A 12,850-nucleotide genomic window follows, 5' to 3' on the forward strand; every position below is an offset into this window, starting at 1 on the left:
CAGCCTCCCAAGTAGCGGGGACTACAAGCACGTGCCACCATGTCTGGCTAATTTTTGTATTTTTAGTAGAGACGGGGTTTCGTCATGTTGGCCAGACTGTTCTCGAACTCCTGACCTCAGGTGATCCACCCGCCTTGACCTTCCAAAATGCTGGGATTAAAGGCGTGAGCCACCGTGCCCGACATTCATATCATATATATATATATGGTTTTTTCTTTTTGAGACAGGATCTCACTCTGTCCCCCAGGCTGGAGTGCAGTGGTGCAGTGGCGCAATCTCGTTTTACTGCAACCTCTGCCTCCTGCGTTGAAGCGAGTCTCCCACCTCAGCCTCCCAACTAGCTGGGATTACAGGTGTGTACCACCACACCTGCCTAATTTGTGTATTCCTTGTAGAGACGGAGTTTTGCCATGTTGGCCAGGCTGGTCTCAAACTCCTGGACTCAAGCAATCCACCTGCCTCAGCCTCCCAAAGTGCTGGGACTACAGGCATGAGCCACTGCGCCCAGCCTCAAGCTATATTTTTAAAAAGCAAAACATTTGAGAGACTATATGTGAAACAGAACAGTATTTCCTGTTTGCTAATGATGGAACATTAAACAATATAATTATTAAAAATACACTGACGGCTGGGCACAGTGGCTCATGCCTGTAATCCCAGCACTTTGGGAACCGAGGCAGGTGGATCACCTGAGGTCAGGAGTTCGAGACCAGCCTGGCCAACGTGGCAAAACCCCTTATCTACTAAAAATACAAAAATTAGCCAGGCATGGCAGCAGGCGCCTATGTAATTCTAGCTACTCAGGAGGCTGAGGCAGGAGAATCGCTTGAACCCGGGAGGCAGATTCCAGTGAGCCAAGACCACGGCACTGCACTCCAGCCTGGGCGGCAGGGCGAGACTCCGTCTAAAAAAAAATAAAATAAATAAAAATACGTTGAGAAAAGGAATCAAGCAAATTAGAATATATATTCATAATAACACATGGAAAAGATGTAAATAACAATTCTACTGAAGTAACAATGTCTTAATATGAATCATTTTTTACCTTTCTTTAATGAATGTAATGCTGAGGTGAAGAAGGTCAAATAACCAGGAGGCTGGGGTGAGCCACTGAACTCAAAGTACCCGAGTACTCCAGGCTGCAGGAAAAAGAGCAGAATTAGGTAACTGAGGCACTGTCAGCCACAGTGTAATGGAGGATATTTTAAAGCAAGACATATTACAATTTGACAATTAATGCATCTTGTTGCCTTTCATTTTTTCAAAAAGCCTAAGCACATGATAAAAATTTCAGGTTGGGGTTGAACATCCCCTCCATTTAAACAACAAACAGGGTAAGGGATGGAGTTGCAGTTGCAGTAGCTTTGACAGGATTGCACAGTGGTCATTCAGGGACATTCAAAGCTGAAATTTCCTTCTGTCCCCATGAGTAGGTCTTTCCACACCCTGTTTGTTGACGGTACAATTCTCCCAGGCTCAAAACTTCATCAGTAAGTTATGTCCTCAATCACTTTTAACAACTCCAGACAAGCAATGGCAATAATTTTCTTTTAACCTTTCTTAAGTTTCTTCTTGAATCTCTGTCTCTCATTGACTCCAAACATACCTTCACACTTTGCTGGAAATCAGGGTTAATCTTCACCTGTAATCAAGCCCCTTCAACAGGAAACAAACCATAGAACCCCCCCCAAAACCCAGCATTCCACAGTGGCAACTCTCCTTTCCCTCAGATCTGCAGAGGACCCACCTCCGGCCCTCTGGTTCCTCCATCCTACACATTCATTTCCACCTGCTCATTCCACTTCTCTAAGCTGGGCGTAGAACGCCCCTTCATTCTGCCAAACCAATTAACTGTCCCCTACTAGATATGTTCTGCCTTTCTGTTTACAATCACTTCTTCCTTCTTGGAAGGCCCTGTGGCACTCATTCAGTCAGGTTTTGTTCTGTAATAATCGTATCTGTCTTAAAAGTCAAATTTTGAGATCCCTGAGCAAAGAGTGCTGGACTTGGAGTCAGAAGACCTAAGCTCAAGTCTGAGATCTAGTGGCTGAATGAACAGCCTCGGGAGAACCCTTCAATATGAAACCTCAGTTGCCTGATGTGGAAATAGGAACAATTCTTCACACGGTTAGGCAAAGAGCAAGCCTGATGAACCATAAAGCACTAGGCAAACGAAAAGAATCCTTTTGAGCCCAAAAGCACTTGGCACTACACTCTATATTATTAGTAAGTCATTGTGGAAATGAACTTGATCATTGAAACAAAACTGCATCCAAAATTTGGTGGAAATTTAATCTGTTGGTAAAGTTTAAAATCAATATGTTATAAAAAAGAGGAAACTTTTGATCTGTAGTGGAATATACTATCTTTCCAATCTAAACCACTTGCTTGTTGTAAGATTCGACTGTAAATGCATCAATTGGTTTTCATTCTGATAGAAACTTAACATCTAGGCTGGGGGCAGTAGCTCACACTTGTAATCCCAGCACTTTGGGAGACCTAGGAGGGAGGATCATTTGAGGTCAGGAGTTCAAGACCAGTCTGGTCAACATGGTAAAACTCTGTCTCTCTTAAAAAATACAAAAATTAGCCAGGTGTGGTGGTACATGCCTGTAGTCCCAAATACTCGGAAAGCTGAGGCAAGAGAATTCCTTGAACCCAGGGGGCAGAGGCTGCAGTGAGCTGAGATCATGCCCCTGCACTCCAGCAGGCGGGGGACAGAGCAAGAATCCATCTCAAAAAAAAAGAAAAAAAAGAAAAAAAAAAAGAAACAGAGTCTCACTCTGTTGCCCTGGCTCACGCCTGTAATCCCAGCACTTTGGGAGGCAGAGGCGGGTGGATCACTTGAGGTCGGGAATTCAAGACCAGCCTGGCCGACATGGTGGAACCCTGTCTCTACTGAAAATAAAAAAATTAGCCAGCCATGGTGGTGCACACCTGTAATTCCAGCTACTCAGGAGGCTGAGGCACAAGAATTGCTTGAACCAGGGAGGTAGAGGTTGCAGTGAGCCAAGATCGTGCCACTGCATTCCAGCCTGGGCAACAGGGCAAGACTCCATCTCAAAAAAAAAAAAAAAAAAAAAACCACAAAGCTGTGAACTAACCGAAACAGTACCTATGTGCACAACATTCAGAGTAGAATTTTACAAACAATATGACAATGTTGGGTACCAGCATTCTACAATTCTGTCAAAATGCTCATGTTTTCTGTCATCTGGCAATTTTACTTAACTCTCTTCTTCCCCCTAAAAGATTCCCGAGCCTTTCCCCATCCCATCTAAATTTAAAACGATTTTGTTACCAAGCTGTTAGGAATAAATGAATGAATGTATGCTAAATAAGTGTTCTTAAATGGATACAGAAATTCATGAAAAGATTCTTAAAATATTTTGCCTGCAGATAGAAGAGTTTGAAATAATAATACTGTTAGCATTTGGTGAGTAAATTATAAAGTACAAGTCAAATGAATCTGTCAAGTGCTTTAAAAAATAAAAAAGAGGCCAGCAGCACTCACGCCTGTAATCCCCTCAGATCACTTGAGGCCAGGAGTTTAAGACCACCCTTGGCCAGCCTGGTGAAATCCCATCTCTACTAAAAACACAAAAATTAGTCAGGCGTGATGGTGGGCACCTGTAGTTGCAGCTACTTGGGAGGCTGAGGCAGGAGAATTGCTTGAACCTGGGAGGTGGAGGTTACAGTGAGCAGAGATCGCACCACTGCACTCCACCCTGGGCAAGAGAGAGAGACTCTGTCTCAAAAAAACAATCAAACAAACAAATAAATAAGAAGGCAAACACTATTGATGTAGAAGCTACCAATACCTAACACAAATGATGTCCAAACAATACTGAAATTAGAGGAGCCAGAAAATTAGTCACTGAAAATTAAATGACTATTGCTCAGTCCTATTCCCTTTCCAATCAACTTAATGTCCACTGAAATAAAAATGACACCGGCCAGGTGTGGTGGCTTATGTCTATAATCCCAGGACTTTTGGGGGCTGAGATGGGAGGATCACCTGACCTCAGGAGTTCCAAACCAGCCTGGGCAACATGGCAAGACCTCATCTCTATAAAATAAAAATAAAAATGACACTGGTTCTGTTAGTATACGTTGTCCACAGTAATCGACTTCATTTTCCTCTCTGTATTTAAATTGGCAGGAAGAACATTCGAGGAAGAGGGATTCCACAACTGGAGTAACTGAAGTAAGTAGAATTTCTTTTTCTCTTTTTTGGAGACAGAGTCTTTCTCTGTCGCCAAGGCTGGAGTGCAGTGGCGTGATCTCTGCTCACTGCAACCTCTGACTCACAGGTTAAAGCAATTCTCCTGCCTCAGCCTCCCGAGTAGCTGGGATTACAGGCGCCCGCCACCACATCCGGCTAATTTTTTGTATTTTTAGTAGAGACGAGGTTTCACCATGTTGGCCAGGCTGGTCTTAAACTCCTGACCTCATGATCTGCCCCCCTCGGCCTCCCAAAGTACTGGGATTACAGGTGTGAGCCACGGGGCCCAGTCAAATTTCTTAACATGGTTTGCAAGAAAATTATACAGAGCTCTTAATCTCCCTTTATGGGATCTCCTGGCAAGTTCATTTCAGTTTTTAGCTACATTCATTATTTACAAGGGAAGTATCATTGTAGTGCTTACCTGGGTAGAAAATTATAGACCATACCCTGCCTGAATATTGTGACTATCATACACAAAATAATCCCAGTTCTGCAGAATAAATGTGAATGACCCAATTAATAACAGGAAATGGCAAAACTCTGCTGCTTAAGAGCCATGGCATCATCCTTCATCCATATTTATTCTTTTAAGTATTCATTTAGGAAAAAAAAAAAGCCAACAGCCAAATTAAGGAGCCAACATCTTCAAAATGTTCTACCATAAAAGAAAAAAGTTTCAAAAAATGACATTAAATAAATATTTGAAGTTGTAACCCCTAGGTAGATACTGAAGTTTCAATTCAGGAACCTTAAATATTTCTTTGAGGAAGGAACACGATAGACAAGAATTTGGGGAGCCACAAGGCTGGGCTGTCGTCCAGTCTCCATGTAGGTAAATCACAGCCTCCCTGTACCTTAGCTTCTTAATCTGTTGGAAGGATCCACAATTTCCATCTACCTCACCCAGCTGTTTGGAACATTTAGAAATAAGCACTTGAAAACTGAAGAGCACTTCACAATGCATAGTTTATGCATTACTTCTTTGCTAATAACAACTGAAGTATTTCAGGGTTTACAAAGTTAAGAATTTTTAGTACTCACCCTTTAATGGCTTTCTGTGATGTTTAAGTAAGTTAAAGGCAAAACTGTTGTCCTAGAAATTGTTTCTGGTCTCAGAGTCTTGTCTTTGTTTTGTTTTGAGATGGAGTCTCTCTGTTGCCCAGGCTGGAGTGCAGTGGTGCCATCATAGCTCACTGTAACGCCGGACTCCTGGACTCAAGCAATCCTTCAGCCTCAGCCTCCCAAGTAGCTGGGACTACAGGCATGTGCCACCATGTTTGGCTAATTTTTAACATTTTGTTATAGACACAGGGTCTCATTTTGTTGCCCAGGCTGGTCTTGAATTCCTGGCTTCCAGCAATCCTCCCACCTTGGCCTCCCAAGTGCTGGGATTGCAGGCATGAAGCACCTCGCCAAGCCTCTTAGAGTCATAGTTTACAAACATAAAACCATGGTTAATGATTAGCAATGTGATATTGGTAGGTCTGAGATATCTAAGCCAAATAAAATATTTTCCATTGGTTAAAAACTTCCCTCTTCGGCCGTGTGCGGTGCCTCACGCCTGCAATCCCAGCACTTTGGGAGGCGGAGGCAGGCGGATCACGAGGTCAAGAGATCGAGACCATCCTAGCTAACAAGGTGAAACTCCATCTCTACTAAAAATACAAAAATTAGCCGGGCATGGTGGCGCATGCCTGAGTCCCAGCTACTCAGGAGGCTGAGGCAGGAGAATCACTTGAACCTGGCAGGTGGAGGTTGCAGTGAGCCAAGATCACGCCACTGCACTCCAGCCTGGACAACAGAGCGAGACTCCACCTCAAAAAAAAAAAAAAAAAAATTTCCACTCTAAGCAATTCAGTATCAAATCATCTGAATAGGCCTTTGAAAGGATTCAACTATAGGACTTCTAAAAATTAAAACCAAGATACGATTAGTACATTCCTTTTTCTAACAATAGAATAAGCATACATGAATAGAGTTCCATATACATATAGTAAAATTTTACGTCAGCCGGGCACAGTGGCTCACACCTGTAATCCTAGCATTTTGGGAGGCTAAGGTGGGCTCATCACTTGAGGCTAGGAGTTCAAGACCAGCCTGGCCAAATGGTGAAACCCCATCTCTACTAAAAATACAAAAACAGCCGGGCGTGGAGGCACATGCCTGTAATCCCAGTTACTGAGGAGGCTGAGGCATGAGAATCACTTGAACCCAGGAGGTGGAGGTTGCGGTGAGACGAGATTGCGCCACTGCACTCCAGCCTGGGAGACAGAGCAAAACTCTGTCTCAAAAACAAGTTTATGTCAATAGAGAATATTATGTATTTCAGGACATCATCACTTCCCAAGTAATGAATGCTAACTATATAATTTTATAATGGTCCAAAATGCTCATAAATATCTGGATTAGAGACAAATTTATAATTAATCAATTTTTTTCTTTTTTTTTCCTTCCTTAAAATCCAGATCCTACGCAAGAAATTTTTTTTTAAAACAAGGAGGAAATTATCACACATACTCCTACAAGATGTTACAAACATATCTAACAGACACTAAGTCAAGCAAAAAAAACCAATCCTTCATTATGTCAAACTTCAGAAGTGCCATGAAAACATTACTTATTTTGACCCAATTTTGATATACTTAAATTTAAACACACTTGATACTGAAATCCATATTGATAAAAAATATAAACTGAGATAAGGCTCTTGACCAAAACAAGTATCTTTCATAGTAAGATGTCTTTAAATTAGCAAGTTCCTTCACATATTTAAACTGTATAGGGTTTTTTTGTTTTTGTTTTTCGGAAAAAATGAGGAGTTTGAGTAAAAAGTTGAGTATCAGAGACAGCTCTAGTGATGACACTCTAACTCACCCCTAGCTATAATTTCCACCCGCCCCCCGATAACCTTCCAGCATTCTCTAGTCAAGGCACTGTTTAATTTTCATCTTCTCTCTACTGCCACCATTATAAGCAGATAAACTTTTAACTATTAAATTAATGCCTTCTGAGAGCCCCATGATAAAAGACGTGTTTTCTTCCTCTTAAGGCCTTAATTGGGAAAACTCAATTCTTCAGAGCAGTAGTTCTTAACTGGTGGAATTTTGCCCCCTGAGGGGTATTTGGCAAGGTCTGCAGATATTTTTGGTTGTCACAACTGAGGGGAGAAAAGGGTGCTACCAACATCTAGTGGGTGGAGGCCAGGGATATTGCTAAATATCCTACAAACCACAGTACAGCCCCCCAAAACACAGAATTATCTGACCTCCAATGTCAACTGCGCCAAGGTTGAGAAACCCTAACTTAGCAGAATATTCAAAAGCTTACTGTGTTCTACTCCAGGGACTCCAAAAATTCCTTAACTTTCCTAATTATTCAACCGTCAAAACCATGACAGTGGTTTCATTTCTGGATCTAGAATTCTGTCTCTATCTTATAGGCAGTGTGTGTGAAACTGACACATTTTCTAGGCTGTGCTATTTGGTATATTTTGCAAGACAAATGGTTTCACAAGTGTCACGATGGGCTTGACTAGTGAGTTGTTTCACAATTAATAAAGTACTATCTATCTCTTGCCAATGAGACAATCTCATCTCAGTGACAAGCCCAGCAAAAGATGAGACTAACCCAATAAAAGCCACAGCTTTTGGGAGGAAGTCATTTTAAAGGCTGACAGAAGTGATCTAGGGACCCCATCTTGGTAGCACTCTTGTGGTTCCCATTTTAAAGGCAGTCCAGTTTAATCACTGTTGTACATCACTCTAAGTGGGCTGCCAAAAAACTTAATGTAATGTTTTAAATGTCATCAGCAGTAATGTCATCAGTAGATTAGTGAGTCTAACATGAACTCCACACCAATACTTGGAGCATGGTCTTTTAAAGTACTGCTGGGCTGGGCATGGTGGCTCACACCTGTAATCCCAGCACTTTGGGAGGCTGAGGCAGAACGATCGCTTGAGCCGAGATCATGCCACCACACTGCAGCCTGGGTGACAGAGTGAAACCCTATCTCAAAAAAATAAAATAATCCAGCCTGGCCAACATGGTGAAACCCCATCTCTACTGAAAATACAAAAAATTAGCCAGGTATGATGGTGCATGCCTGTAATCCCAGCTACTTAGGAGGCTGAGGCAGAAGAATCACTTGAACCTGAGAGATGGAGATTGCAGTGAGCCAAGATCATGCCACTGCACTCCAGCCTGGGTAACAGAGTGAGACCATCTCTAAATCAATCAATCAATCAATCAATCAATCAATCAATCAATCAATGGAGTACTGCTAAAAGCAGGTCTGTCTGACTCGTGATTCTCCACCATTTTGCTGTGCCGTCCCGAGTGGCTCTGCCTGTAACCCACTGAAGAACCATGTCAAAACCCACTTACCACAACTTTACTGTTAGAAGGAATCTCAAGGATACCCTGGCCCAGGCCCCTGATGCCCAGGAAGTGAGTAACCCGCCCCAAATCACAAACCCAGTGAGTGTGCCAAAGGGATCAGGCCCCAGTACCCTGCCTCTTAATATAGCCCTCACCCACCAGCCTGCCCAGGGAAAATGAGAGGCAGGCCTCTGAGGTGCACAGACATCCATCTGCTATCTATGTAATTAAGGAATATTTACTCTGATGCATAGCTAAGAACTAAAAGCAGAATAACTAGATATTCATACTGCTGCTTGGGGAATCTCTGCTAATAGTTAACACATATGTAGAGTTTCCAACATGATTGAAAAAAGCTATACTGATGTTCTGGTGAAAAAGTGTGTATCCCATCTATACAGAATATAAATAGTGCGAACAGTAAAATTCAACTAGCCACAATTCTAAACTGTCAGGAAGGTCTGGATATACATGGTTTTTTAATCTCTGTCAGGTATTTATGGTCTTGATTTTGTTGTACCTAAGTATCATTTTACTTGTACTCAAGTATGATTTTACACTTGCTCCAGTGAATTTTTTGCAGAACTACTTTTATAATTTTTTGAGGCTACATATTTCAATAATGCCAATACTGGCCTCACAATAAGCCATTCTTAACATGCATTAAAGATCCTACAGGGCTGGGCGTGGTGTCTCACACCTATAATTCCAGCACTGTGAGGGGAGGCCAACATGGGAGGATCACTTGAGGCCCAGAGTTCAAGACCAGCCTGGTCAACATGGCGAAACCCTCTTCTGTGAAAATACAAAAATTAGCTGGGCGTGGTGGCACTGCCTGTTATTGCAACTACTTGGGTGGCTGAGGCACAAGAAGCACTTGAACCCAGGAAGTGGAGTTTGTAGTGAGCTGAGATTGCACTCCAGCCTGGGTGTCAGAGCAAGACTCTGTCTCAAAAAAGAAAATACTATAAAAATAATTTACCAGGGGTTGAAGTTGGCAATGGGGAAGCAGGAAAGAAGCTACATCAGGAGAGTTAGAAAACTTTCTGTAATTAAGACCTTGAAATAGTTATATACTTCATAATACGTAAGGGAACATATTTCCAGTTTTCAAAAAAACCAAACTACAACTGACAAGAGAAACCAGGTATATCATAGTACAATGCTATGAGAAGTGTCAAATAATATTCTTAGAAATTTGCAGTTGCACATAAATTGTAAGTTAATTCTCATCTACTCTAAGTTAAATGTAAGGCAAGATGAAAATCTGTTGAAAATTCCCTAACGAAAAACAAAGACTTTGCTAGTACTCTATTCTCTTAAAACTCTCTTGGACAAACCATCCTTATAATCAGTACCTCAAAAAGCATTTAACTGGGGCTGATCTATCACATGACCTTTTACTTGCTGCAATTCAGGAGGTATTTTTTAAACCCCTTTAATACAAACAATCCAATACAACCCAGTGAAAGGCCTTGAGTATGGAGGAGGAGATATGAAAGACAAGTACCTCGTAGTTTGAGAGAAAATCTAGTAATTCTGATTGAGATGGGATGTAGAGAAGTGGTTTCATCACCCGGCGGACAAACTTCTCAATGTAAACAGCACTCATGGGGCCTTTGTATTCGATTGGTCCAAAACTAGTACCAAAAAATAAAAATAAAAATAAAAATAATAAAAATAATACACCATGCATTAAGCCTGTAATGTATAACTAAAATCATCACCACCACAAAATGAAAGTGTCTTGCTTTGGGATCCAACCAAGTCACAGATCAGTAGCCTGCTTTGCTCAGGAGGTGACCAGAGAATTAAGAACAAGCATTTTAGGTGAGGAGAGGCACAAGCAGCCCCTACCCTTCTATGATCTTGAATTCAACTGCAAACTGAATTGCCAAACAAGGAACATTTAGTCTTATCTCTGAAAAAAAAATTAATTCCCACAGTAGTTCTTTTAAAAACAAAACAAGAGAGACAACCCTGGAAAGTGACCACATGCTATGGGATTCCAGGATTTAACTACACAATTCAACACAGGCGGGCAGACTTTCCTTCTACTAGTCACTGTGAGGTAAGGGACAGGTTGAACAGTCAGCCCATGGCCTACTAAAAAGAAACAGGCGGACAAAGGATCACTGAATGAACCTTAAACCTATTTGAAGCTTTATTACAACAACAACAAATTATGTGAAGGTCTGAAGTCAGTGACCTGTATAAATAATCTTTCTTCCTTTCCCCTCCAGTTGTGCCTGGGGACACACAGAATTGGATTCAGTGCCGCTAAGTAATACCACCACTATTCAGTTATCCTCCTAAGCTAATCAGAATTCTCACGTGCCTCTCTTCAGTCTCACACAATACGGACACTGCCCAAATATAATTGGATGGTAGGTGGCAAGGGTTGGGGGGTTATGGTGAAATTCAACAACTGCATAATCATTCTTTTCTCTAAACAGAAATTGACATTAAGCTTACTGTTAACAGCAACAATAGAGCCCAGTGAAGAATTTTATAAAGGCTGTGATTATAATACCATAATACATGGTTACAGAAATTCACACACACACACACACACACACGTGATGAGATAAACACAATTCTTCCATGTGCACTGCAGAATGATGTTAAAGGAATATTAGCATGAAAAAAAGTGGAAAACAGCATTCTCTACATGTACAGCTGGGACACAGTTAATAATTCTACCAAATCAAGACTTACTACAAATTAGTTCAGTTTAAAAATTACCACCACCACCAACCCCATCAACTACCAATAATTTTTAATTTAAAGGAAGAAATCAAAAAAGCATCTAACTTATTTTGTTCCAGAAAAAGGAGCTACCAATCTGGAAACCTCAACCACTCAGGCCAAGAGGCTTTGATGAGTTTTCCTGTTGTGATGTTACAAGGGTTCTAGCGACTTGTAAAAGCTAACAATGCAAAGACAGGGGTGTGGAGGCGGGCATTTCAAGGTGCGTACCACCTCAAATTCCTCATCTGTAAAATAAGAAGGTTGGACATATTTCTAAAGTTCCTTTGAGGTCCCTTCAATCTTTCTGCAAAAGCTAAGCAAACAAATAGTATATATATGACAATACTGTATACCTGCATATCCCAAAATGACACTTGTACTTGATTCCATGGAACTCTTCTGATTTTAATGTCACATCACGTTACATCCACCTCTGAGCAGTCTGAAAGGACTACACTCCCCCACTAGGCTTCCATGCCTTTTTTCAAAGCCAAAAAGAAATGCAAGGACCTCTGCAGGGCAAGCTCATCATCCCGTTACAGAGCACAGAGTTAAGTACACCACCTTACACTTACCTTTAAAACAAAAACAGTAACTCTGAGAAAGTATTCCTGTATCCGAAAAAACCTGTACTTGAACCTTCCATGTAAAGGCAGAACCTCCAAGTTACTGGCCAAAAAGTGGGGAAGAAATCTGAAAATGGTCTTAGTGGTCCCTAAGCAAAAATTGGCTTCTTACTACAAATATTAAAATACAAACATCTAATATCCAGAGGAAAATGTGGGGGTAGAGATGGGGTAGAAAAGTGTGTTTTTGCCCAAATACTATCTAATAGTTCCTGGGAGTCAATACTATGTGCCAGACAACAGTTTATGTTACAGACACGGAAATGGGATGGAATGTGACAGAGAACCCACAAATCACTGTTTGTGCGTGTTTGCTATAAATCCCCATTAATTAGGGCCCAAGAACTTTAGAAGGAAAAAGGAAAGCTCTCTACTGATCAAATCTCCTTTACCCATTTTACTTTCAACAAACTTCAAGCCAATCACCCTGAACAAAGTCCAAAGTCCTATCTCCTATCTCCAAAACTCTTCAAGTCAGATTTTTAGACATTACTTATCATTCACAGCAGGGTCTGGGCTGTACTCTAGTACAGCCTAGGTCGAGACCAGCCTGGCAACATGGTAAAACCCCGTCTCTACTAAGAATACAAAACTTAGCCGGGCATGGTGGCAGGCACCTGTAATCCCAGCTACTCGGGAGGCTGAGGCAGGAGAACGGCTTGAACCCTGAGGCGGAGGCTGCAGTGAGCCGAGATTGCACCACTGCACTCCAGCCTGGGCAACAAAAGCTAAACTCCGTCTCAAAAAAAAAAAATAAAATAAAATAAGATAAAATAAAACTCTTTCCATTTTTCAGCCCTCTTTGTGACTTTAGAATTGTGGACATGGGCAGTAAAACCCCGTCTCTACTAAAAATACAAAAAAAATT

General features: G+C 41.5%; 1 protein-coding gene across 4 annotated transcripts in view; it reads right to left on the minus strand.

Annotated features, from left to right (window-relative positions):
* TXNDC11 (thioredoxin domain containing 11) overlaps positions 1-12,850 on the minus strand; it is a 64,223-nt gene that overhangs the window by 41,696 nt on the left and 9,677 nt on the right. For 2 of the 4 annotated variants that reach the window (XM_055365326.2, XM_055365330.2), the window contains exons 4-5: positions 10,116-10,245; positions 1,046-1,139 (exon numbers count right to left, since the gene is read on the minus strand). In XM_055365326.2, coding sequence (XP_055221301.2) covers positions 1,046-1,139; positions 10,116-10,245 — 224 coding nt within the window. The remainder of the gene's footprint in view (positions 1-1,045; positions 1,140-10,115; positions 10,246-12,850) is intronic. The other 2 variants (XM_055365327.2, XM_055365328.2) reach the window with 1 other exon arrangement.

The sequence above is a fragment of the Gorilla gorilla genome, chromosome 18, assembly GCF_029281585.2.
Source record: "Gorilla gorilla gorilla isolate KB3781 chromosome 18, NHGRI_mGorGor1-v2.1_pri, whole genome shotgun sequence".
In the NCBI taxonomy this organism is placed as follows: domain Eukaryota; kingdom Metazoa; phylum Chordata; class Mammalia; order Primates; family Hominidae; genus Gorilla; species Gorilla gorilla.